Genomic DNA, 27,287 nt, shown 5'->3' with positions numbered 1-27,287 from the left:
CAGGAGTTTTTTTTTTTTTTCTGTTTTCAGTGCATATAATTATATTGCAAGTTATATTCAAAAGTCTCATTTCCATCTTTCTTCTACCTCATTCTTTCCTTCCCCCATTAGTAGTTCTTGAAAAGTTAGAGTTTATCTTTCTGATATTTTGTTAGCAAAACTATACGTATATTCATATTCTTGCTTCTCTCCTTCTTATACAAGGTAATGGACTACGTACACTGTGTGCACCTTGCTTTTTACATGTTATATTCTAAAGATTGTTCTCTATCACTATTACTTAGAAATATTTTATGGTTCTGTAGTATTCCATTATGTGGTAGATATATCTTTGTATATTCATCCAGTCCCTTATTGATGGATTTATGGGTTGTTTCCAAACTTTTGCTCCTACAGATAATATCACAATAACCATATGCATATACTGTTGCATATTTATGGGGCTGTTTCTTCATAGTGGATTCCTTAGAAGTAGAATTGTCAAGTTAAAGGGTAAATCTATGTGTGATTTTTCTAGATCCCCAAATTTCCCTCAGTAAAAGTGGTGTCATTTTGACATTCCCATCATAGTTATGAGAATGCCTATTTCCCTCATTTTTGCCAACTATGCTGTCAAGCTTTTGTTTTTTGTGAGGGTTTTTTTTTTTTTGAGACTGAGTCTCACTCTCTTGCCCAGGCGGGAATGCAGTGGTGTGATCCTGGTTCACTGCAACCTTGGCTTCCTGAGTTCAAGCGATTCTCCTGCCTCAGCCTCCTTAATAGCTGGGATTACAGGCACATGCAACCACGCCCAGCTAATTTTTGTATTTTTAGTAGAGACAGCATTTTGCCATGTTGGCCAGGCTGGTCTCGAACTCCTGACCTCGAGTGATCTGCCCGCCTCGCCTCCCAAAGTGCTGGGATTACAGGTGTGAGCCACTGCACCCGGCCAAGCTTTTGGATTTTTGCCGGTCTGATAGGTAAGCATGATTTCATGTAGTTAAAAAAAAAAAAAAAGGCAGGGGGGCAGGCGCGGTGGCTCATGCCTGTAATCCCAGCACTTTGGGAGGCCGAGGTGGGCGGATCACGAGGTCAGGAGTTCGAGACCAGCTTGGCCAACGTAGTGAAACCCCATCTGTACTAAAAATAGAAAAATTAGCCGGGCATGGGGGCTCACGCCTGTAGTCCCAGCTACTTGGGAGGCTGAGGCAGGAGAATCACTTGAACCTGGGAGGTGGAGGTTGCAATGAGCTGAGATTGTGCCACTGCACTCCAGCCTGGGCAACAGAGTGAGACTCCGTCTCAAAAAAAAAAAAAAAAAGGTAAAATATGCATCACATCAAGTGTACCATTTAAAACATTTTTAAGTGGTACAGTTTAGTGGCATTAAGTAGATTCACACTGTGCTGTCATCACCACTATCCCTCTCCAGAACTTCTCTATCATTTCATACCGAAACTCTATCCATTGAACAGTAGCTACTATTTCCTTCTCTCCACAGTCCCTGGGAACCACTGTCTCTATGAATTTGACTATTCTAGGTACCTCATATATGTGGAACCATAGAGTATTTTGTCTTTTCATGACTGGCTAATTTCACTTAGCATAATGTCTTCAGAGTTCATCCATGTTTTGTAGCTATGTATCAGAATTTTACATAGATCTGTGTATCAGAATTTTAATTTTTAAGACTGAATACTGTTTTCTTGTATGCATATACTATATTTTATTTATCCAAATTCATGGTTTGTATATACATGTTTTGCCTTTTTTTGAATTAGGTGGGTTTCTTTTTGCTGTTAAGGTCTCATGTATTTTAAATGTGTATTTTTATTATGAATGACAGCATCTTTTGGTGTGTTTTAGCAATTTCCATTTCTTTTGTGAACTTCATCATCTGTTACCTTTTAAAAAATTGAATATTTCAAAATGTATATTTTTTTGAGACAGGATCTTGCTTTGTCGCCCAGGTTAGAGTGCATAAGTGCAATTATAGCTCATTGCAGCCTCAACCTCCCAGGCTCAAGTCCTCCCGAGTAGCTAGGTCTACAGGCATGTGCTATCGCACCCAGCTAATTTTAAAACATTTTTTGTAGAGACAGCTCTCGCTATGTTACCAGGCTGATCTGAAACTCCTGGCCTAGGTGATCCCCCTGCCTTAGCCTCCCAAAGTGCTGGGATTACAGGTGTAAGCCACTGTGTCTGGCCTCAAAATATTAAAAAAAAAAAAAAAGCAACTTTATTTTTAGGAACTAATTGTATACTAGAGATTTATCTGTGATATAAGTGACTTTGCTATGATTTTTACCCTGCAAACTTTACCAAAAAAATGGGTAGTCTCTTTTATTGCTCCTAGATTTTGAGAACAGCTGGGAAGTTTTTTCTTCCACTCCCAGATTATAAAGGTTTTCACTCTTATTTTGTCTTCTAGTACTTAACATTATTTCACTTTACATTTCAGCCTCTGATCCATCTGGAATTTATATTGATGTATAATAAGGAATTGATCCAATTATGTTTTTCCTAATGACTATCCGGTTGTCCCAACACGTTTGATTAAAATGTTCATCTTTCCATTTTATATCGATTTGTGATGACATTTTTATCGTGTACAGATTGAGAATCCCAAATTCAAAAATCTGAAATTGTAAATGCTCCAGTATCTAAAACTTTTTCAGCACCAGCGTGAGAATCAAAGAAAATGCTCATTGGAGCATTTTGGATTTCAGATTTTCGGATTTGGGTGTAATGCAAATATTCCAAAATGTGAAAAAAAATCTTAACTCCATAACATTTCCAGTCACAAGCATTTTGGATAAGGGATACTCAATCTGTATTTGATTTCAGTATGTTCTTGGGTCTGTTTCTGGAATTTATTCTGTTGGTCTGTCTATTCATGTGCCAGTGTGACATCATTTTAATTTTAGAGACTTTTAAATCTATTTTAGTATCTAGTAGGACAGCTTTCATTTCTGTTCCCTACATATGTTGCTATCTCCCCAAGTTTTCCTGGCTATTCTTTTTTTTTTTTTTCTTTAGGAACTTTTATTTTTAACTTGTATAGCTCCAGGGAAAATCTGTTGCTATTTTTATTGGGATATTACATTTATTAACTTAGGAAGAACTAATAATAATGCTGAGACTTTGTATATAAGAATGAAATATCTTTCTATTATTCAAGTCTATTTTTAAGTCTTTCAAGAGACTTTAAACTTTTCATATAGGTTTTGCCATGGTATTTTTTGTTCTTTTTGTTGCTGTTGTAAAGGTCTTTTCAATTATATTTTAACTTTTTAGTATTTCAACATGTGTATTTTGTTTGTATATGACAACTGATGTTTAATTTTATATAATCTGGCTACTTTACTAAACTCCTATCTATATTAATTTTTCCATTTACTCTCATGAGTTTTTCTAAATATCCAACAATATCACCAGCAAATGCAGTTTTACTACTACTTTTTTTTTTTTCTTCTTGAGACAGTTTCACTCTTTTGCCCAGGCTGAAGTGCAGTGGCTCACTGCAGCCTCTGCCTCCCGGGATCTAGCGATTCTCCTGCCTCAGCCTCCCAAGTAGCTGCTATTACAGGCATGAGCCACCACACCTGGCTAATTTTTGTATTTTTAGTAGAGATGGGGTTTTGCCGCCTTGGCCAGGCTGGTCTTGAACTCGTGACCTCAGGTGATCTGCCCGCCTCGGCCTCTTAAAGTGCTGAGATTACAGGCGTGAGCCACAGTGCCCAGCCTTACTACTTCTTTAACAGTTCTTATATCTGTAGATACCTTTTCTTGTCTAGTCTTTTTAATCTGCTTTTACCTGAAGTCTCCTTCATTCTCTTGATTAGTTATTTTTGTCAAGAACTTTTTGATTCTTAAATTTTTGACATAATCAAAATTTCATGTAAGATTTCAGAAGTGACTTTATAGAATGTTTTTTTGTAACAGCTCTGAGATATGATTCATATGCCATATAATTGTCATTTGAAGTGTACAATTCAAGGTTTTCAGATTTGTACAACCACCACCATAATCAATTTTAGAATATTTTTATCACTTCCAAAAGAAAGCTCATCCCCTTTAGCCATTACCTCTCCCTTTTCCCATTTTGCCAGCCCTGGCAAAATGTATTAATTGTCTTACTGCATAACAAAACATAGCAGGTTAAAACAACAAACATGCTATTCCGTGTATGTGCCTGTCTGCCTCTCTGTCTCTGTATGTCTTGGTTTGCCTCACATTGCATCCTCTCTCATTTCTACTCTGCATTTCTCTTCTGTTTTCCTTTCTGTTACCTTCATTCTCTGCATTTGTACCCAATGGCCAGTAGCTTCTGAATCCACACAACCAGTACAGCTCCAGTGCCATGCCCATATAACTGATTCAGTATGGCAAGTTCAGATACTCAAGAGGGAGACTTAATTTGTTCATCCTGGTCCATTTAGATTTGGCAAGTACAATCACCTTTCTTTTTTTCTTTTTTTTTTGAGATGGAGTTTCGCTCTTGTTGCCCAGGCTGGGGTGCAGTGGTGCGATCTCAGCTTACTGCAACCTCTGCCTCCCAGGTTCAAGCAGTTCTCCTGCCTCAGCCTCCTGAGTAGCTGGGATTACAGGCATGCGCCACCACGCCTGGGTAATTTTGTATTTTGTATTTTGTATTTTTTTTGAGACAGAGTCTTGCTCTCTTGCCCAGGCTGGAGTGCATTGGCACGATCTCGCCTCACTGCAAGCTTCGCCTCCTGGGGTCACGTCATTCTCCTGCCTCAGCCTCCCGAGTAGCTGGGACTACAGGTGCCCACCACCACGCCCAGCTAATTTTTTATATTTTTAGTAGAGATGGGGTTTCACCGTGTTAGCCAGGATGGTCTCGATCTCCTGACATCGTGATCCGCCTACCTTGGCCTCCCAAAGTGCTGGGATTACAGGCGTGAGCCACCATGTGGACCTGGCCTGTATTTCTATTAGAAAGCCATTTCCAAAACATTGGTCACACCAGAATTCAACCTTATATAGAAAATATAGTGTTTTTAGTGATTTCATTTTGAAATATTTTGTACATAAAAACAAAATGAAACTATTTTGAGTACTTTATGCCTATACAGACTACTAGTAACTGAACATTCATATAACGTAGTATGTTTTGTAAAATGTTTAGCGGTTGCAAACTGGTTTGCCAGATATGTTTTGTTTAGTAAAACTTGAGTTGTAATCCTTTCAAAGATGGAAGTAATATATAGAAACGGACGTTTCTGCCCTCTTGAAAAAGATGTGGCAAGAGCAGGCCCACATTTTACACATGGCAACAGTTGATAAGGGCTAAGCTGTCTTCCCCAGATAGATGGAAGAGGACATTGTCCAGCTTGCTGCAATCCACACCTGGGTCTCTTTATTCAGTCATGTTCTTTGTACTTTCCAAGTAACTGAGTTTGCAATCCTCCATCCCCATTCCATTCTAATTGTACATAATTAAGTAATTACTAATTGCCAGGAGTTGTGCTTTTTATATATATTATTTAATCTTCACGACTTGTTTTATATGAAGAAAACTAGTCTCAGAAATTTAACTATATAGTATGTGGTAGAGCTGGAGTTGATTTGAATCACCAGGTGTTTGTGCGGTCTGGGCTCTTGAGCACAGTTCTTTACTACTTCACAAATATGTTTTACTTTGTGGTTCATAGTTATTTTCATGGAGAGTTTTTAGTTCTTCTAGTGTTTTGCCTTTGTCAAATTACTGCCACTATCATAACTATTGCCTTTTAAGCTTGAACAACTATAACTATAGTTGATCAGTAAGGAAAACCTTACTTATCTCCTTGCCACGAGTTTTCCTTTACTATATACAGAAAAGCCTAAAGAAAATAAAGATCACCCTAATCACCAGACATTACTGCTGCTAAAACTTTTCTTCTAATCTCCCTAAAAAATGGGACTATTCTCTGTCTCTCTACATACACACACACGATTTCATAATAATTTTTCATGTTTTGTAATAACCTCTGCACCAGGATTTCTTTTCTTTTTTTTTTTTTTTTGAGATGAAGTCTCGCTCTGTCACCAGGCTGGAGTGCAGTGGTGCGATCTCGGCTCACTGCAGCCTCCGCCTCCTGCACCAGGATTTTTAAAACTGATTTTCATAGAATTGTAATATTCTGTAGGCTGTTAAAAGTATACTGTAAATTAAAATGCTTCAAGGTCAGGAAAGTTTGGGAAGCGCTGAGTTTATTCCCTTTTTTTTTGCTTTTAGATTGTTTTTGTGTTTTACTATGATGATGTGATCAATATATTTGTACATATATTTTTGTGCACAGTATTTTCTAACTAAAGGCCCATAAGAATTGTGTCAAAGGATGTGAACATTTATAAGTTTTTTTGTAAATACAAACCTATGATATACATATGTATTCATATTTATATAACTTCAAAATAAGATTACACTTTAGATCAAGCTTGTCCAACCCGCGGCCTGTGGGCCGCAGGTGGCCTACGGCTTTGAATCTGGTCCAGCACAAATTTGTAAACTTTGTTAAAACATGAGGTTTTTTTTTTGTTTTCTTTAGCTCATCAGCTGTCATTAGTGTTAGTATATTTTATGTGTGGGCCAAGATAATAATTCTTCCAGTATCCCCAGGGAAGCCAAAAGATTGGACACTCTGCTTTAGATAATATAATTTTTTATCTGTTTCTCATGTAGAATATACATTATGAGCATTTTCCCATGTTGTAAATGTTTTTAATAACATATAAGGAAAATCTTATACTTCTGGTTATATCCCTGTTATGATCTTTATACAAAATATTTTTATTACATTTCATTTTGGGTTACCAACCTTTTGAGTTCCTTAACAAAAAGCTTCTGGGTAAGTAGGCAGTTGAGAGCAGAACAGTAGCTCTTAACTGGAATGGTGAGAACTCTTCTCAGTGTTTGCAGTTTTAGGGGACTTAATAAACAATACCCTTTTCTACCATTCAAATTGAGCCACTTGAAAGAATAAAGGGAATCAGGCAGATGGAGATCTGGTAGTGTATGGCCCAGCCTACTTGGGATGTCTCTGTCCTCTCCCATCCTTATATTTTAGAACATAGGGACTAATTATGACTACAGTCATAAGCTGCTTGATACTGCCAGTTACTAACCTTCCCCACATATTTTATCTTTTTTTTTTTTTTTTTTTTTTTGGAGATAGGGTCTTACTCCTGTCATCCAGGCTGGAGTGCAGTGGCATGATCATGGCTCACTGCAGCCTCAGGTTCCTGAGTTCAGGTGATTCTCCCACCTCAGCCTTCCAAGTAGCTGGGACCACAGACGGGTGCCACCATGCCCGGCTAATTTTTGTATTTTTTGTAGAGATGGGGTTTCACCATGTTGCCCAGGGGTCTGGAATTCCTGGGCTCAAGCAATCTGCTTGCCTCTGCCTCCCGAAGTGCTGGGATTACAGGTGTATGTCACTGCGCCTGGCCACCCTATGGTTAATTTTTGATCCTGCTTTTATGACATGGATTTTAGCAGGAGGGTATCAACATACTGTACTTTTCTGTTGTTTGGTGTGTCTTTGTTGGCTTCATTTATCTTTGGAATATTGCTGACGGGTTCCAGAAGCTGTGGTACAGAACTGTCCATTCCCATTCATCTACTTTCCCATGCGAATCCAATTCTGTAAGCATGTGTCTTTCAGTGATGATGCCTAAAGCCATTCACTAAATTTAGATCTCTGAAGTCTGTTACTAAAGACCCCATTTTGCTAATATCTCTGGGTATGCCATTACTCTAGGAGCAATTGAGATTGAGACATATTTTAGTTCTCTGCTATCAAATGTAAGCCTCCAGGTATTGTTCAGCTGGAGTTTGCAGGCTGTAGGGCTGGCTGTTCACGTCCATTATTGCTTTATGAGGTGTTCTCTGTTGTTTACAGTTTGTAGAGGCTCATTTAGGAACCCTGTCTATATGTCCAGGCCAGTCAAAGCCAGATATCTGTAACTTTAATTTGATGTGGAATTCATTCTCAGGCTTCCTAGGGCTTTAATTTCATGGACACAGAAGCCATGCATTTTACCTAACCTCTATAAAGTACTGGTATTATTAGCCACTTTGCTAAATCTCTGGTAATCTTCATTTGATCAGGCCCCAACCCTAAGTTTAAAATGACTCCCTAAAATCCAGTCAGTGTCTGCTGCTTATACCTCACATTTAAATTGATCTCTTAACACTGATGTTTTTGTTTATCCCCTTGTGCCTCCTTTAAATTGTTATTTTCCCAAAGGTCACATTCTCAGAAGTGGTAGCTTGGTGAGGCGAATTTAACTCCTTGTATCAAAAATGAAGTTTGATGGACCTCAATGGTCAGTCATCTTCTGAAACACAAGCTCACTACTCTGGCCTGGCAAAGTGCCAGGATTGACCTTGGAAAAGTGCCAGAGGTGAGGGCCAGGCCTTCCTAATCCTGGGCCCTCCATTCTTTAGAGATTCAATTGGCCTGTTCTCCTACCAAAATTGTGTTACCCTGTTCTGAGCCTTAATGAGAGTTATTTATAGCTTCTGCTGTCTCATGAGAACTGTATCTTAAATTGATAGCCGGCAATCCTGCTGTCAAGATTTGTGGCTTTATAATTTGAACAACCCCAGTTGTTTGCTGTTACAGTGTCCTGACCTCATCTGGTGATGCCTGCTTGACCAGTATCCCAGATCTCTAGATGTCTATCAACCTCCTTATGTCTGGCTGTTCTTCCACTGTGGATGCTGCCCTTACATTCTCTCTTGGGGCCAATCTGATTGTTATACTGTTTATTATTGAGAATTTTAGGCCTATAGCCATCTGTTTGTTTGTGGGCGCATGTGTGTTTTTCTAATATCTTCTTATAAAATTAACAGTGTGTGTATTTAAGAGACAATGTCGCACTGTTTTGCCCAGGCTGCAATGTGTTGGTGTAATTATTGCACACTGTAGCCTTGAACTCTTGGACACAGTGGTCCTCCTGCCTTAGCTTTCTGGGTAGCTGGGACTACAGATGTGCAGCACCACACCTAGCTAATTATTTTTTTTTGGTAGAAACAGGATCTCACTATGTTGTCCAGGCTGGTCTCAAACTCCTGGGCTCAAGCCATCGTCTTGGCTCAGCCTCCCAAAGTGCTCGGATTAACCTTGTGGTTTTATCCTAAACAGCAATAAATGAATGGTATTCTAATTCTCTTTGAAGCTAACTTGGCTAGGTTGTCTTTCCCTGAGCTTCTTAACTTGTCCACATAAATAAATCACTATAATCTGGGGTTAACTGAGTATTCCTTGGAGTTTGCAGGGTTCTGAAAGAACCTAATAAACACACAGCTTGGTGAAATGTGAGTTATGTTTCTAAACTTACGACCTCTAAAGTTATTTGTTGTTTGTATGTAAGAATAAGTGGTGGAAAGATAAGCCCCCGAAAATTCTCGATTAGTAATTTATGTTAATTGTATTTTTTCAGTATATTATTATAGAAAGACAGGAAAGGTAAAAGGCACCAAATATGACTTTGGCTGATAATATTTCTGTTTTTTACTCTGAATTCAAGGTAAATTAGCTATTTTGTTTTATTTCTTCTTCTTTTTTTAATAGGGTTACACATCATTTTGGAATGACTGTATATCATCTGGATTACGTGGCTGTATGTTAATTGAATTAGCATTGAGAGGAAGGTTACAACTAGAGGCTTGTGGAATGAGACGTAAAAGTCTATTAACAAGAAAGGTAAGAGGAGTGCTGAGTAACATTCTTTTTAAAGAGGTTGTACTGCTTAAAATGTATGTTTTTACTAATAGCCTTCAAAAATTAAAGTGGAAGTTGATACTAAGGTTGTCTTTCTTCAATTGTATTTCCATATCTTTTTTGCATTCTTGGTTTCCTGGCTCTTTGTACCTACAATGAGTAATGTAATTGATTGTTAAGGTAACTGGCCACTGGATCTTACATCTTCAGAAAGATTCTAGACTTCGTTTGCAGCTTTTAAAAGCCATAATTTTGAAAGACTTGACATTAAAAACTCAAAAGTGTTACTGTGCAATTTACGCATAGGCTATTGATCTTTTCATCAGGTTATGAATACTTTTCAGATACCTGTCTGTTGAAGGTCTGTGTAGGTGCTTCTCTTAATAGAGGTAATATTAGCTAGTTTTTAGAAATTTAACTTCAACCTCAATCTCAAATATTTAAGACTGTTTTTCTTCCAGTTTGTCGTTGTGTTTCTTGAGCATGGTGTTTCAAAACTAGTTTTTTTCCTAAATCAGTGTCCTAATGAATCTAAAAGTTTTAGATCAGAGCGGAATGCTTCTTGATTAATAAGCTATAGAGAATAATAGTTCTGTAGGAAAGAACACCATTCATGCATCTTTTTTTTTTTTTTTTTTTTTTGAGACAGAGTCTCGCTCTGTCACCCAGGCTGGAGTGCAGTGGCATGATCTCGGCTCACTGCAACCTCTGCTTCCCTGGTTCAAGTGATTTACGTGCCTCAGCCTCCCAAGTAGCTGGGACTACAGGCGTGTGCTGCCACACTCAGCTAATTTTTGTATGTTTTGTAGAGATGGGGTTTTGCCATGTTGCTTGGGCTGCTCTCGAACTCCTGGGCTCAAGTGATCCGCTCGCCTTGGGCCTCCCAAAGTGCAAGGATTACAGGCGTGAGCTATCATGCCCAGCCCACTGTTTTCTAGTATACAGAGTTGCTGTTAAAGTCTGGTGCCCTTCTGATTTTCTTTTCCTTTTTTTTTTTTTGGGAGACAGAGTCTCACTCCATTGCCTGGGCAGGAGGGTGGTTGGTATGATCTTGGTTCACTGCAACCTCTGCTTTCCAAGTAGCTGGGACTACATAGGTATATGCCACCATGTCTGGCTAATTTTTTTTTTTTTTCTGAGACTGAGTGTCGCTCTATCACCCAGGCTGGAGTGCAGCTGGTGCCATCTCAGCTCACTGTAACCTCTGCCTCCCTATCAGCCTCAAGCGATTCTCCTGCCTCAGCCTCCCTAGTAGCTGGGACTACAGGCATGCACCACCACACCCGGCTAATTTTTTTTTTTTATATGTTTAGTAGAGATGGGGTTTCACCATATTGGTCAGGCTGGTCTTGAACTCCTGACCCCAAATGATCCACCTGCCTCCCAAAGTGCTGGGATTATAGGCGTAAGCCACCGTGCCCAGCCTCCTGGCTAATTTTTTTTGTTGTTTTATTTTTGTTAGAGATAAGGTCTTACTTTATTGCCCAGGCTGGTCTTGAACGCTTGGGTTCAAGTGATCCTCGTGCCTTGTCCTCCCAAAGAGCTGGGATTACAGACGTGAGCCACTGTGCCGGGCCTCCTCCTGTTTTTTCAATCTTATTATTTTTTTTTTCCTTTAGAAGCATTTGGGATCTTCTGTTATCCTTGTTGGTTTTCTGAAATTGTACAATATGCCTTAATGTGGGTCATTTTAAATTCATTATGCATTAATTTTTTCAGTCTAGAAATGTGTGTATTTTGGTTTTGAAAACTTGTATTTGTGGTATCTTTTCCCCTCTTTTTCTAGAACTCTGTAAATTGGATACGGACTTCTTGGCTACTCTTAAAGAGTTGTCTTCTAACCTTTCTGTTGAGATTTTATTGTGACTCTCCTGTTTTTGATTTCCATGAGCTTCCTTTTTAAAAATCGTAGTTTGTTTTATGGATGTAATACCTTCTTTTAGATTTCTGAGGGTATCACACCTCTTTTGAAAATTTCCTTTATCTGTATTATATCTGTTTCTTCAGAGTTCTTATTTTCTCTTTTTGATCTCTTCTGTGTTGGAAGCTTTCTTTCACGTTATCCGTGATTGTCTGTTTATATTTAGGAATGGTTCCCGTCCCCCCCAAAAAATAAGCTAAATAAAAATGATATGTTTGGATAGAACATATTTATTTGTGAACCACACTTACTACTGAATTTTTACAAGGAATTTAGAACTAACTCGAGTCATTGAAAAGTTGTAAGCAGAAGCAGTGGAATGCCATGGTAAGATTTGTCTGTTAGAAAGATCAGTGAGGAGAATGGATTGAAAAGGCTAAAACTTGTTTAGGGAAATCAGTTAAGAGGCTTAAATTAATCCAAGTGAAAAACAGCCAGATTAGGCAGACTAAAATATAGTTGTCCCTTAGTATCTGTGGGCGATTGGTTCTAGGACTCCCCTCAAATATCAAAATCTGTGGATGCTCAAGTTTCTTATATAAAATGTTGTAGTGTTTGCATATAACCTATGCACATCCTCTTCTATACTTTATATCACCCCCAGATTACTTACAGTACCTAATACAATGTAAATGCTGTATAAACAATTGTTATACTGCATTTTAAAATTTGTATTATTTTTCCTGAATATTTTTGATCCTCAATTGGTTGAATCTATAGATATGGAAGGCCGACTATATTGGCAAGATGATGGAGAAAAGTGAAACATTTGAGAAAGATTTAGAGGACAGAACTTCATAAGAAAAAGTGATTCACCTATACTCAGGCTCTGGTGTCCCTGACATAAGATCCGTTGCAAACGGATGTGCGTGGGCGAGCTTTGAGGCCAAATTGCGATAAATATAAAGAATGAGTGGGATGTAAGAAGTGGTGGCATGGCCACCATATTTAGATGTAACTTTTTCTCCTGAGGCTCTGCTTTCTTTATTTTCTTGTGCTCTCTCACCCTTCACTGAAAGCATGGTCTAGAATAGCACTGTTTGATGGAACTTTGATGATGAAAATGATCTGTATGTTCAATATGGTAGCTACTAGCTACATATGTCTATGAGCCAGACACTTAAGCACTTGAAGTTTGGCTACTGCACATTGACACATGGTGTTAGTAAAAACATACACTGGATACACTGGATTTTTGGTCTTAGTATGGAAAAATATATTAAGTACCTCAATTTAAAAATACTTATTACATGTTAATATTTTGGTTGTATTTGGTTAAATCAAAATATTAAAATTAATTTTGCCTTTTTTTCTTTTAAAATATAACTACTAGAAAATTTGAGAGCAGGGAGGGATAGCATTAGGAGATATATCTAATGCTAAATGACGAGTTAATGGGTGCAGCACACCAACATGGCTCATGTATACATACGTAACAAACCTGCACGTTGTACACATGTACCCTAAAACTTAAAGTATAATAATAATAAAAAAAATTGAAGAATAGATTTGTGACTTGTACTGTGGTTTTTATATTTCTACTGGTCATGATGTCACAGAGATAGATACTGTATGTATATATTTTTAATTTTTTATAAGATTGACAAAGTAAAGGACACTTTGAGGACAAGTTTGAGAGAGGACTCTCAACATTTTAAAAGTGATGTTAAATTGGTGGGGCACGGTGGCTCATGTTTGCAGTCCCAGCACTTTGGGAGGCCGAGGTGGGCAGATCACAAGGTCAGGAGTTCGAGACCAGCCTGCCCAACTTGATGAAACCCTGTCTCTACTAAAAATACAAAAATTACCCGGATGCGGTGGTGTGTGCCTGTAATCCCAGCTATTTGGGAGTCTGAGGCAGGAGAGTTGCTTAAACCCGGGAGGCGGAGGTTGCAGTGAGCTGAGATCGCGCCATTGCACTCTAGGCTGGGCAACAGAGTAAGACTCCATCTCAAAAAAAAAAAACATAATGTTAAATTTTATAACATTTAAATAGCTAACATTATAAAATAATACAATGGATTTAATTTTGATATTATGGAATTTTAACTAGAAATTTATAGCTTAGCCAACAACATGAATGAAGGCTATAGGGATCTAATACTTGTCTAAAGCGGTGTAACATTTTCCCTCCCATCCCTCCCTCTGGATTTTTCCACTTTTAAAATGGATTCTATATCTCAATGTAGCTTTCTGTTTGGAAACAGATTTTTGCTCTTGTCGCCCAGGCTGGAGCACAATGGTGCGATCTCAGCTCACTGCAGCCTCCACCTCCTGGGTTCAAGCGATTCTCCTGCCTCAGCCTCCCAAGTAGCTGGGTTTACAGGCATGCACCACCACACCTGGCTACTTTTTGTATTATTAGTAGAGACCGGGTTTCACCATGTTGGCCAGGCTGGTCTCAAACTCTTGACCTCAGGTGATCCACCCGCCTTGGCCTCCCAAAGTGCTGGGATTATAGGAGTGAGCCACTGCATCCAGCCTCAGTGTAGCTTTTTTAAAAAAAAGTTGCAGTATTTAAAAAATTTATGTAATCAAAGCTATTGATAATTTCTTTAAGCTTTCTGCTAGTCGGGACAATTTTAAAAGAAACCTTTCAGGGCCAGGTGCAGTGGATCATTCCTGTCATCCCAGCACTTGTGGGAGGCCGAGGTGGGTGGATTACCTGAGGTCGGGAGTTCGAGACCAGCCTGACCAACATGGAGAAACCCCATCTTTACTAAAAATACAAAATTAGCCAGGCTTGGTGGCACACACCTGTTATTCCAGCTACTTGGAAGGCTGAGGCAGGAGAATCGCTTGTACCAGGGAGGGCAGAGGTTTGCAGTGAGCCGAGATTGCGCCACTGCACTCCAGCCTGGGTGACGAGCAAAACTCCATTTCCAAAAAAAAAGAAAAAAAAGAAACCAAGAAACCTTTCTTACCTCTATAATTTGTTAGCAAGTTTTAATGACATTTGTTTAAAAATTTGTTTCTTCACTGATGTGAAATACCACCTTTATAATACAAGATTGAGTATCCTATATCTGAAATGCTTGGTAACAGAAATGTTTAAGATTTTGGAATTTTTTGGATTTTGGAATATTTGTATTATACTTAAGCATTCCTGACTTCAAAAATCCAGAGTGTTCCAATGGATGCATGTTGGTGCTCAAAAAGTTTCAGATTTTGAAGGAGTTCGGATTTTCGGATTAGGGATGTTCAGCCTGTACTGAATTCTTAAATATAATTTAGTCTTATTTCTGGAACTAATAATAATGCTTAAATGAATTTCTGGATCACATAGTCCAAGGTTCGCTGATGAGTCGGTGAGTATAAACTGTCCTAGTATGTTGCTTTACTAATTATTGCACAGTAGCTTTTTTTTTTTTTTTTTTTTTTAAGTCGGAGTTTTGCTCTTGTTGCCCAGGCTGGAATGCAGTGGCACAATCTCGGCCCACTGCAACCTCTGCCTCCTGGGTTCAAGCAATTCTCCTGCCTCAGCCTCCAGAGTAGCTGGGATTACAGGCACCTGCCACCATGCCCAGCTAATTTTTTGTATTTTTAGTAGAGATGGGGTTTCATCATTTTGGCGAAGCTGGTCTTGAACTCCTGACCTCAGGTGATCCACCCGCCTCGGCCTCCCAAGGTGCTGGGATTACAGGAGTGAGCCACCATGCCCGGCCAGTAGCTTTCTTTTCTTTTCTCTTTGAGATAGTCTCACTCTTTCGTCCAGGGTGGAGTGCAGCGGCGTGATCTTGGCTTCCTGCAGCCTCTGCCTCCTGGGTTCAAATGATTCTCCCACCTCAGCTACCCGAGTAGCTGGGATTACAGGTGTGCACCACCACACCTGGCTAATTTTTGTATTTTTAGTAGAGACAGGGTTTTGCCATGTGGGCCGGGCTGGTATCGAATTCCTGGCTTCAAGTGATCTGATTGCCTCAGCCTCCCCCTGGGATTCAGGCATGAGCTACCGAGTCTAGCCAATTTTCATTCATTATTATATCTAATCTGGTTAGGTTAAATATTGGATTTCCTTAACATAAAAGTAATTTAAAATCTGAACTTTGATACTACATGAAAGCTTGCGGCTTTAAGCATAATGAATTATTTATATAATTGTTTGTTTTTCATTTAATGAGATCAACTCAGAAAAGGCATTCGTGGATCCTTTCATTCTTTTTGCTTTCTTTTTAGGTAATCTGTAAGTCGGATGCTCCAACAGGGGATGTTCTTCTTGATGAAGCTCTGAAGCATGTTAAGGAAACTCAGCCTCCAGAAACGGTCCAGAACTGGATTGAATTACTCAGTGGTAAGCTGCTGTGAATAAACCAAAAACCAACTTCTGTTTAAAAGATTGCGAAGTTTAAATCCTTTTGAAAGGAACCTATACAAAATAGCCAGAAGCTTGTTTAGTTATTTAGGCAAACTTGAAAGTTATCAGTCATAGAGTGGGGAAGTAATGGTTTTTATAAAATTTCATTCTCTTTAACAATACTGAACAGATATAGAATAAGATAATACTCTTAGAGCTCCCATGTTCTTTATCAAAATTACCACATGCTACCTTAATCTGGATAGGCTAGATTAAGCTGTGATGGTAACAAACCCCAAAACCTCAGTTGCTTAAAACAACCATTTATTTCTCATTCAGGCTGTAAGTCAGTCACAGGCTACCTCATCCTCACTCTGGCAGCCAGGCAGATGGAGCCACTGCCACCTGGAGCAGTGTCAGTCACTATCATAAAAGGAGGAATACCATAGCACATCACTCTGGCTCTTAAGTTTCTGCTTAGAAATGACATGTGGTTCATGTTTCATTGATCAGAGCAAATCACACAATCTCCCCTAACTTCAAGGAGACAGGGAAGTGCAACCTTAGGGAGGAGAACGTGAAAAGTTTGGTTGATAGCATGGAGGACTGTGACGTTTATATTAAAGTTATTTGTGTATTAACATGATGTGAGTTTTCTTACAGATAAGCAGAATTTATAAAAGTCCTATTGGATTATTCTTCTGTCAGTAAAAGAGGTTTTTTTAGGGGTTGGGGGACTAGTCAAGTGAAACAGTGGGAGTGGGAGGGAACAAAAAAATCTAACTTGTGATCAGTTAGCTGTAAATAACTGCTGTACTTGGACCAGCTGATTTTATTTATATGTATACATAAATATTTTTCTTTTTAAGAGACAGGGTCTCACTCTGTTGCCCAGGCTGGAGTGCAGTGGCATGATCCTAACTCACTATAACCTTGAACTAAGTCCTGGACTCAAGTGATCCACAGCCTCTGCCTCAGCCTCTGGAGTAGCTAAGACTACAGGTGTGTGCCACCATGCCTCGCTGAGTTTTTTTTTTTAATTTTATTTTTTGGCCAGGCATGGTGGCTCATTCCTGTAATCCCAGTACTTTGGGAGGCTGAGGCGGGTGAATCTCCTGAGCTCAGGAGTTCAAGACCAGCCTGGGCAACCTGGTGAAACCCTGTTTCTACCAAAAAATACAAAAGAATTAGCCAGACATAGTGGCACATGCCTGTGGTCCCAGCTACTTGGGAAGCTGAGGTGGGAGGATCGCTTGAGCCTAGGAGACGGAGGTTGCAGTGAGCCAAGATCATGCCACTGCACTCCAACCTGGGTGACAGAGTGAGACCCCGTCTCAAGAAAAAAAATTATTTTTTGTAGAGATAGGACCTTGCTGTGTTGCTCAGGCTGGTCTTGAGCTCCTGGCCTCAAGTGGTGCTCCATCAAGGCTTCCTAAAGCCCTGGGACTATAAGCATGAATCACCATGCTCAACCTATATTTGTTTATTTAAAAATTAAGTACATACACTCCATTTTTAGCTAACGGCAATAATGGGCACTTTACACTTAAGGCAAGGTTCATTCTTTTTTCTTATTGGTAAGAACGTAAACGTATTCTTGATAAATTTGCATTTTTGTTGGATAACCCTCTTCTACCTCTGATAATTTTCCTTTTTATCTCATTGAGAGTAACTCTGACTTATACTTTCCCCCCTTTATGCTTATTAGAGTTGTCTTCAGTTGTAATTTCTTTTGCAAGAATCTTTTAAAATTACTTTGCCCATTTGATGAGGGCTTGTTTGGTTAAAACTAGATTATATTATCAGCAAATTCACTTAATCATCACAAATACCCATCACATTGTCAATGCTGTCTGAGTTAGCCTCCCATGTATGCCTGTCAGTGACATGCAGCCATCTAACAGAGACTCAGGGCATTAATGTCAACTCTATATGTTAAATATTAGCAAACATAATGTTTTAAGATAGAAATAGAACTGCTAATAACGTTTATATTGTGATGGATCATTTTGTACGTTGTCTTCAGAGCACTGGCTTAACCAGTCTTTGGATCTTTCTCATGTTGTGCTGCCAGTGTTGGCCCATGACTGCTTCTGGTGTTGCAAATTAGAATTTGTAATTTGGTTCCCAGCTGACCAAAAGAAGGGTTTCTCAAAGTTGTGGTGACTTTTTTTGGTAGATGTGTTACAGTGTTAAAGATTCTTTTTATGGAATGTAGAGTGGGCTTTGCCTTCACTTTCCTGTTACTGAAATGCATCTTACACTTAACCTGTTAAGTAACATTTTGTGAATGAAGCTTATCAATATACATGCTAACTGAACTTGGTTCTCACCTATGGCTGCTGTTGCACTGTCCCCACTTGATTAAGCAGTGAAAAGATGAGAAGTCTAAAAGCTTTTCTCACAAGTATGTAAACACAGTTAGGATTTTGTAAAGCACTGTCTGTTTGGATTAGAAATTTGGGTAAAATGTGAGACTAATACTTAGCAAGGTTTTTTAAAAAACAATGTCCTGTGAGTTTTAGATTGGCTATTGATGCCAGAACATTGCCTGTAGCACTTGAGTTGCTTGCTCTTGACATACATTGGGAATGCTGCCGCTTCAGAATAAATGAAGGGAATCCAGAGTGGGAGAAGGAGGAAAAAGGACTTTTTTTTAAAGTTAAAAAAATAAAAGTAAATATCCTGGCAAATAACATGTAAAAAGAAGAAAATAAAAAATATCTATTTCTCACCTAATTGAAAGTATCAAGATACCAGCTTGCTGATTTTTTAATTGTAGTAAAATATATATAATGTAACTTTTACCATTTTTACCATTTTTAAGCATACAGTTCTTTGGCTAGCTTGCTGATTTTTAGATTTTTAAAAATTTTCTGTTGCTTCAATATAATATGTGGTATCAAACACCAGTTATTGCACCAATAATGACATATGTGCTATGAAATTTAAAATGTGCTCTCAGACTGAAAGAATCTTAAAATCCATTTGGGGAACAGTTTTATACATCTAATAATTTGATAGAACAGATGAGAGTTTGACAGTATGATTCTCTGAAAGTTCAGTAGTTCAGAGAAAAGAAAAATCCTTGGGAACTTTAGTAGCTAACAAGAGGAAGTGGAGCTTAGATTAGGCCTTTGAAGGGCAAGAATGAGATGCAAAGAAAGAAATATACTTGTTCAGAGGGATTCCTTGCCGTGAAGCCAAGGAATGTTTTAATAAAGAACAGTTTCTTTACCTGGGGTGGAGGATACCCAGGGGCTCATTTTATTATTATTTATACTGTACATGTTTACATGTTAAAACTCTTGATAAATTTTAAACATTTTCTAATAATTTAAAATTAGTATACATAAGTTTGAGGCAAGTTGAGAGACTACGTATTTTGTTTTGTTTTGTTTTGTCTTTGGGACAAAGTCTCGCCATCACCCAGGCTGTAGTGCAGTGGTGCAGTCACAGCTCACTGCAGTCTTGACCTCCCAGGCTCAGTTGATCCTCCTGCCTTAGCCTCCCAAGTAGCTGGGACTACAGGCATGTGCCACCACGCCCAGCTAATTTTTGTATTTTTTTGTAGAGATGGGGTTTCATCATGTTGCCCAGGCTAAGACTACTGTTTAAGAATAGTTTTTAGCTTCTGAAATCTTAAGGCATGGTTGATCAGTTTGGTCACAAGGAATCACTACACTGCCAAATTTATGGCCAAAGCTGCTTTTAGTTTTGTAACATGATGTCAAGGAAGATAAGTGTTCTTTGCAGTGAAATGATTTAGGTACCTGTCAGCATGTCATTCTCCACCAAAGTGATTGTTGGGCAGTGGACATGAATAATCTTTGAAGAACTTTTCCTCTCCATATTTACTTCTCACAATTTCCTTTACCAAAAAAAGTAAACTATGAATAGATTCTTTACATTTTAAATTTGCTTGTATAACTTGTAAAGTCTTTTCACATATATGGTGAATAATTTAGGGACTGAGGACTAACAGCATGGATCACAGTAACGTCTTTTAATCTAGAATTCAAGAACTATTCATTTATCAAGCATTTATTTCAAAGTATTTAAAAAGTATTCACTTTTAAAAATTGAAGTAGCTAAATCTTTAGAAGCTAAACTTTTATTGCATCTTCTCCTCAGAAATCCATCTATTGTCTTCCCATCCCACTTATACTGATGTCTTACTTATGCTAAACTCAGGTGTGACTTTATTCTTTTGATTTAGCTTAATTCTTTGAAAATAAAAGGCAGAAATTCCAGAATACCAAGATACTTTGACCACTTGGTTATTACTTTGTGCCTTTTTTCTGTACCACAAATACTATTAAACAACATTTGGGATATTTCCTCACAGTTTTAGCCTTCTGCTCGTGAGATTTCTTTATTTTTCTCTAATACTTGAGGAGATCTGAATAACCATCTGTTTGTTGGAGTGAGCACACGGGGTTTACCCTCTTCCCAGGGAATTGCTACAAGAGAAGGTGATGGCTGGGTCCCTTTTTATTGCTTCCTTTGAGTCAGAAATGATTGCCAGTAGGAAGGGCCAGTCATAAGTGGAATACTTTATTTGAAGGTGGTCTGTGTTCAGGCTCTTCTCATTTTTAGTAGAAACATTAAACTGTAACTTAGTATACTTTGGAATTGGGAAATTTCCACAGGAACTTCTGTAAAATTTACTAAGCATGTATTTCCACTGGTTGCAATATGTAAAGTTTTAACTAAGGATAAGGTGAGGATAAACCTTAGCATAAGTTCAGTATAAGAGACAGTAGTCATAAACTATTAATCCCACTTACTTCCCATGAGAAAAAAAAAATATTGTAGAACAGCATTAGAGGGATGTGTGTATGGGGGAGGGGGTGTTTTTTTTGGGTGGGGAGTGGAAAGCTGCAAAGAGAAGTTTAACTGTAGATCTCTCAGAATAATTCGTTTCTTGATTTTTTTTTTCCCCTCTGTTGTTTGGCAGTAGATGTTGTTTGGCTAAGATGTCTCTGGAGTATAGAATTCCTTCCTATTTGACTTGGGAAGGTAAAATAAAAATGGATAGCTTGGGAGTCATTTGTTCTGCTATACTTAGGTTTTGTGACAACATAAACATATTAAGTCAGTGATACCAAATTAGAGTTGATAGGGGATACTTCTTTGATAACAAATTATTCTTTACATAATTAATTAATCTTAGGATTGAACTGTAGTTTTTTAAATAGGCTTTTATGTAAGTTTGGCTGTTTATTATTTTATGTTGCATTAGTTTAAATTTCCCTAAGTCGTTTAACACAATAGTTACCCAATTCCAGCCTAGTGTCTTAGGCTGCCTAACACCTGCCATTGACATTAGAAAAAGCAAAACTCATACTAGTGAAAGATGCAGCAGTTATTTATTGGTGGGACATTGGGTTTACAGAATTATAAAAAAATGGAAGTGGCTGGGTGCGGTGGCTCATGCCTGTAATCCCAGCATTTTGGGAGGCCCAGGTGGGTGGATCACGATGTCAGGAGATCGAGACCATCCTGGCTAACACGGTGAAACCCCATCTCTACTAAAAATACAAAAAATTAGCTGGGCATGGTGGCAGGTGCCTGTAGTCCCAGCTACTTGGGAGGGTGAGGCAGGAGAATGACGTGAACCCAGGAGGCGGAGCTTGCAGTGAGCCCTGATCACACCACCGCACTCCAGCCTGGGCGACAGAGTGAGACTCCGTCTCAAAAAAAAAAAAAAAGGGTGGAAGTTACACACTTTTGAAAGATGTGTGCCTCTACTCCAGGGCTTATTCTATTCTGCTGCCTATGTACTTTGTTGTTTCTTTTGCCTGGAATTCAGGCTTCTCTCCCTTTCATAGGATGTGGTGAATCCTGCTGGATTTTGAGATTTAGCTTAAAGATTATTTTTTTCTATAACTTTCCTATCAAATACCCCATAACATTAAACCAGAGTCATTTCTTACTCCTCTAGGCACTTTGTTCATTTTGTTCTTATGGCCCTATTCCCATTTTCTTCTGGCCAGTATAGTTAGTTCTAAAATGTAATATATTATGAATGTTATTTTCACTTGATTTTAAATTCCTACAAGGTTAGAAGTATATCCTAATATTTGTATTCTCAGTACCTAACAGGATTCTTAGAACATTATAAATACTATAAATTCTGCCAGAATGTTTATTCTGCACATGGGCAAATAATAGCTAACATTTACTGAGAGCTTACCATGTGTTAGGCTTCGTTCTAAGAACTTGATATTTAATCCTCGTAATAGCCCTATGAGCTTGATAAATTTGTTACTTTCACTTTATAGATGAGTAAATAGAGAAATAGATTAAGATGACTTGCACTAGGACACTAGGGTTTTTTTGGTTTTGTTTTTTGGGGGTTTTTGTTTTTGTTTTTGTTTTTGAGACAGTCTTGTGCTTGTCACCCAGGCTAGAGTGCAGTGGTGCAATCTCGGCTCACTGCAACCTCCGCCTCCCGGGTTCAAGCGATTCTTCTGCCTCAGCCTCCCGAGTAGCTGGGATTACAGCCACCTGCTGCCATGCCTGGCTAATTTTTGTATTTTTAGTAGAGACAGGGTTTCACCATCTTGGCCTCCCAAAGTGCTGGGATTACAAGCGTAACCCGCCATGCCTGGCCCCGGCTTACTTTTGTATTTTTTGTAGAGACGGGATTTCACCATGTTGCCCAGGCTGGGACTGTTTCTGTTGACTTCCCCCTTACCCCTAGTTTTAGGTCACTTTTTTGCTGCTTTGCAAGTTTAGTGATTTTTTTTTTTTTTTTAACTTTGATGCTGGACAGTGTGAATGTTAAGTGATGAATTTTATGGTCTTTCTTTAAAGAGTGTTGAATTTTGTCTTGGTAGGCAGCTAAGTTATTTGTGGATCAACTTGTTTTTAATTTTTTGTTTTTGTTTTTAAATTCTGAGATGGAGTTTCACTCTTGTTGCCCAGGCTGGAGAGCAATGGCACGATCTCGGCTCACTGCAACCTCTGCCCTCCCCCGGTTTAAATGATTCTCCTGCCTCAGCCGTCCGAGTAGCTGAGATTACAGGCACCTGCCACGATGCCCGGCTAATTTTTTGCAGTTGTAGAAGAGATGGGGTTTCACCATGTTGGCCAGGCTAGTCTCGAACTCCTGACCTCAGGTGATCCACCCGTCTGGGCCACCCACAGTGCTGGGATTACAGGTTTGAGCCACCGCGCCTGGCCGCTTTTAATCTTTATTAGGGCACATCTAGGGTGGTCTGTACTCTAGGACTGGTTTAGCCCTACTACTAAGATGTGAATTTTCTAGTATTCCTTCTGAATGTCCTGGTTTTTAGTGAGGCTTTTGCTCTCTGGCTAGTTGGCAATCACATTTTCCCCAGCTCTACTGAACTCTTAGAATCGTTCACTTTCTGGTAGTTGTTCTTTGCCTAGCTTTGTGGAATTTCTCACCCTAACACATGTAGCTTTAGCTTTCAGCCCAAGACTCAAGGAACACCTTGCAGATTTCTAGACCTCTTTATCTGCGTAGGTCCCCCTTCTCCAGTAGTCTGCTTTGCACATTGCAGCTGCCTTAGCTACCCTGAACTCTGATCTCTGCTGCCTTAACGTGATGGGACTGCTGTGCTCTGCTTGGGGTCTTCCTGCCTGCTCTGCTGCCTGGGACGTGCCTCTAGGTGGTAAGCTTAGGCAGTTGTCAGGCTCACATAGGCTGCACTCGTGTCACAGTTCTGGGCTGCTTTTGACTAGTGTCTGAAAACAGTTTTTTCGTATATTTTATGGAGATTTCTAATTACAATGAGAGGGCAGCTTTAGGAATGATTACTTCATCATAGGCCTGTGTTGTTTAGTATTAAGTATAGGAAAATAATTGTGTCTCTGTCCAGTTGAATGGTAATATATTTTAAGACAGCAACTTAAAATTTTAAGATAGTCCGCTAGAACTTTCTTTGATGATGAAAATGTTCTGTTCCTGTGGGGTATAGCCACTGGCCATACGTCACTATTGTATACGTGAAATGTGGCTAGTGCCACTGAAGAGGTGAATTTTTAAATTAATTTAAATAGCTCTATGTGGGTAATGGCTCCTGTAATGGACAGTGTGGCTGAAGGTTTTCTCTCAGTATTACAAAATCTCGACCTTACAACGTTTGCATTTAAAAAAGATGCCTGTGGTTGATCTTTAACATATTCTAATTTAGAAAAATATAGTTTTTTTAAGTATAAAAATAGTTGCATGTTCATTGGAGATCATTTGGAAAATGCAGAAAGCACAAAAAAAGTTTAGCACACATAATCCCAAAGATAAGTAAGATTAATATTTTGGTGTATTTCCTTCCAGTTTTCTATAAAGAAGAACCCACTTTAGTGAAAAATCGTTTGGTTTTATTTTAAATATTTCTCTCTCAAAAGGAAATATGTATAGATGGCAAGGTTAAAATTGTGAAAATTTGTATCCTTCCGAATTAGCTTTATATTGTTATCAAATAATAGCATGGCCTAAACAGGCTTTCCTACCTCTATAGGCTGTATACGCGTAGCAGTTTCAGGAATAACGTATTAATCAGGAAGCTTTTTTTTTTTAGTCTATTAGTTGTAGACTGGTGTTTAATAGAAAACTTCTTATTTGGCTATTGGCTGCTTTTTGACAGCAGCTGGAAGGAAGCTCAAACATAATATTTGGCTCATTTCCACATAAGACTAAGGGTTACTGACTCTGGTCTGAAGACTGCTTGCAGTTTAGTCATCTGAGTGACTCCTGTGGCTGAGGATGTGCCGGGTGCTTAGAATCCAAAAGTCTGGCTAGGCTTAAGGGGTTCATGGTCTAGTTAGGGAGAAAAACATGGCAGATTTTCTTCTGTTTTTCTTGGGGCAAAATCAGATTTTACTGTTTAATAGTACAAAATTTTTGCAAAATTAGCAGATAATACTCATCATTTCTAATTTCTGAAATCTTTTATTTAGGTGAGACATGGAATCCATTAAAATTACATTATCAGTTAAGAAATGTACGGGAACGATTAGCTAAAAACCTGGTGGAAAAGGGTGTATTGACAACAGAGAAACAGAACTTCCTACTTTTTGACATGACAACACATCCCCTCACCAACAACAACATTAAGCAGCGCCTCATCAAGAAAGTACAGGAAGCCGTTCTTGACAAATGGGTGAATGACCCTCACCGCATGGACAGGCGCTTGCTGGCCCTCATTTACCTGGCTCATGCCTCGGACGTCCTGGAGAATGCTTTTGCTCCTCTTCTGGACGAGCAGTATGATTTGGCTACCAAGAGAGTGCGGCAGCTTCTCGACTTAGACCCTGAAGTGGAATGTCTGAAGGCCAACACCAATGAGGTTCTGTGGGCGGTGGTGGCGGCGTTCACCAAGTAACTCTGCTCGGGGTGAACCATTCTCCTTTCTCTCAAGTAAACCAGTAGTTTTTCTTCTGTTGACTTCTGGTTTTCTGTAATTTGTACTTTCCCACACTATAATTGGCTTCTGTTTTACAAAATGGTGGGTGGCTTTTTTTTTGTATGTGTACAGGATTCTGCTGGTACGAGAGGCCTTCCTCTTTCTGTTTTTAAAAAAAGTTTTACTGCCATATTGGCATTCCATTCCCTGTTGCCATCCTCACTGTTACCTGTTTTGGGTTTCTGGTCTACTTTGACTTTCAAAGTACCTCCAGCCTCCTCATACGCACAGCTTTTGGATGACCTCAGCTTGAGTTTCTCCATATGTGCATGTACATCTAGCATTCTGCCTACAGTTCAGACAGAAGTCACAAAAAGGCCTTCAACTCACCAAAGGTAAATATCTGTATCTATTAAGACATTTTATACATAGACTTCAGTTGAGATGTGTACTTAGCAAAATTATTTTTAAATTGAAACAGCACAGTAAATACTTAATATAAAATGCCCCTTGGATTTTGCTTCCCATGTAAATCTATTGTATTATTACACTTGTTATAATTTTAACTATAAAGGTCCAATTGTTTCACAGAGCCAGTTTGGGATGGGCTGCATTCCATTTATGCTGTATATAGTTTGAATTATATATAAATTACCCCTTCTTCTGGCCACCCCTGCTCCCATCTTAGTATTTTGCAAGATCTAATTGGTTGTACACCTGGTGCCCCTCGCTTGCTTCAATCATGGTTATTTGATGGCAAAATCGACCTCTCATCGCTGAAGGAGAGAGAAAAGATGTGTGTCTGATTGGTCCTGGGATTTTTTGAGCTGTGCCATTTATGGTACTCTTTGCCTATGCATCCCCTTTTTAGATTTTTTTTAAATTTTATCTTACTGTTTTTATAATTTCTATTGGGAAGAGGCTTGTGACCAGTACCAATCTTGAGTTTCTTTTTCTGTCCACAAGTAAATGAATGTCTGCTCTGAAATGTCATTTATCTACTCACACATTCTTGGGGAAAAAATCAAATGTCAGTCCTAGCAGATGTTGCATGTAAATTGGTAGCAAGTAATGATTACAACCCAGAGGATTAAGAATTTTGTAACAGAAAGCTCTGCTATGTTTTAATTTTTTATATACAATTAGGATAATTAGCATTGTCAGACTATAAACCTTTGCTTTTTAAAGTTTATTTTTACTATTTCTTTATCACTTTATTGTATCATCACCATTGGTTTCATAATGTAAATACTATATATTGAACAAATTAAATGTCAAAATTTTTTATTACCATAGTCCATGTTAATAGTGGGGCTTTCAGGTGTTTAGAGATTTTTTTTGTTGTTGTTAACATTCATTGCAAAAGTACTAGATGGTGTATAACTCTAGAGTTGAATTTTAAGGGATTCCCTAATATGTATACTATCTTTTTATCTGAAGTAATAAATAAACAATGATCTTGAAAGTGCCTGAATCAGAGCAAGCATGTCATTTGTATTTTTGTATTCTCATTTAGTTTTCTTTCAAATGAAATGTTACTTACTATAGCATTGTAATATTTTAATACAGGGCTTGGGTTTCTTAAAGGGCCAGATAGTAGATATTTTAGGCTTTGTGAGCCACCAGCTGTGTCAGTTGCAACTACTGAACTTTACTGAATGAAAACTGTTATAGATAACACAAATAAATAGGTTAGACTGTGTTCCAATAAAACTTTATTTGCAAAAACAGGGCTGGTCAAGGCCCCAGTTTTAATGCATGGAAAAAAGACAGATTTTTCTATCCATTGGAGTAACCTTCTTTACATTCAAAAATGACACTGCTGGTGGTAACTACATGTAGGAACTATTTAAAGTGTCTTCCCATAAAGTAGATATTGGGAAACTGATACCAGTGTACTGGAATTTCTTATCGAGTGACAAGTTCCTGTTTTTCACTTGAGAAGATGTTAGAGGTGAGGTAATAGATTTCTGAGGTAT

General features: G+C 38.5%; 1 protein-coding gene across 1 annotated transcript in view; it reads left to right on the top strand.

Moving 5' to 3' along the window:
* The window catches only part of GOLPH3 (golgi phosphoprotein 3), a 56,177-nt gene extending 29,395 nt beyond the window's left edge, over positions 1–26,782 (top strand). Inside the window, exons 2-4 of the mRNA XM_019013350.4 lie at positions 9,567–9,698; positions 15,814–15,928; positions 24,863–26,782. Coding sequence (XP_018868895.2) covers positions 9,567–9,698; positions 15,814–15,928; positions 24,863–25,287 — 672 coding nt within the window. The 3' untranslated portion in view covers positions 25,288–26,782. The remainder of the gene's footprint in view (positions 1–9,566; positions 9,699–15,813; positions 15,929–24,862) is intronic.
* The last annotated feature ends 505 nt before the right edge of the window (positions 26,783–27,287 follow it).

This window comes from Gorilla gorilla, chromosome 19 (genome assembly GCF_029281585.2).
Source record: "Gorilla gorilla gorilla isolate KB3781 chromosome 19, NHGRI_mGorGor1-v2.1_pri, whole genome shotgun sequence".
Classification (NCBI taxonomy): Eukaryota; Metazoa; Chordata; class Mammalia; order Primates; family Hominidae; genus Gorilla; species Gorilla gorilla.
The sequence above is the reverse complement of the archived record's forward strand: the minus strand, read 5'-3'. Positions and strand labels throughout refer to the sequence as shown.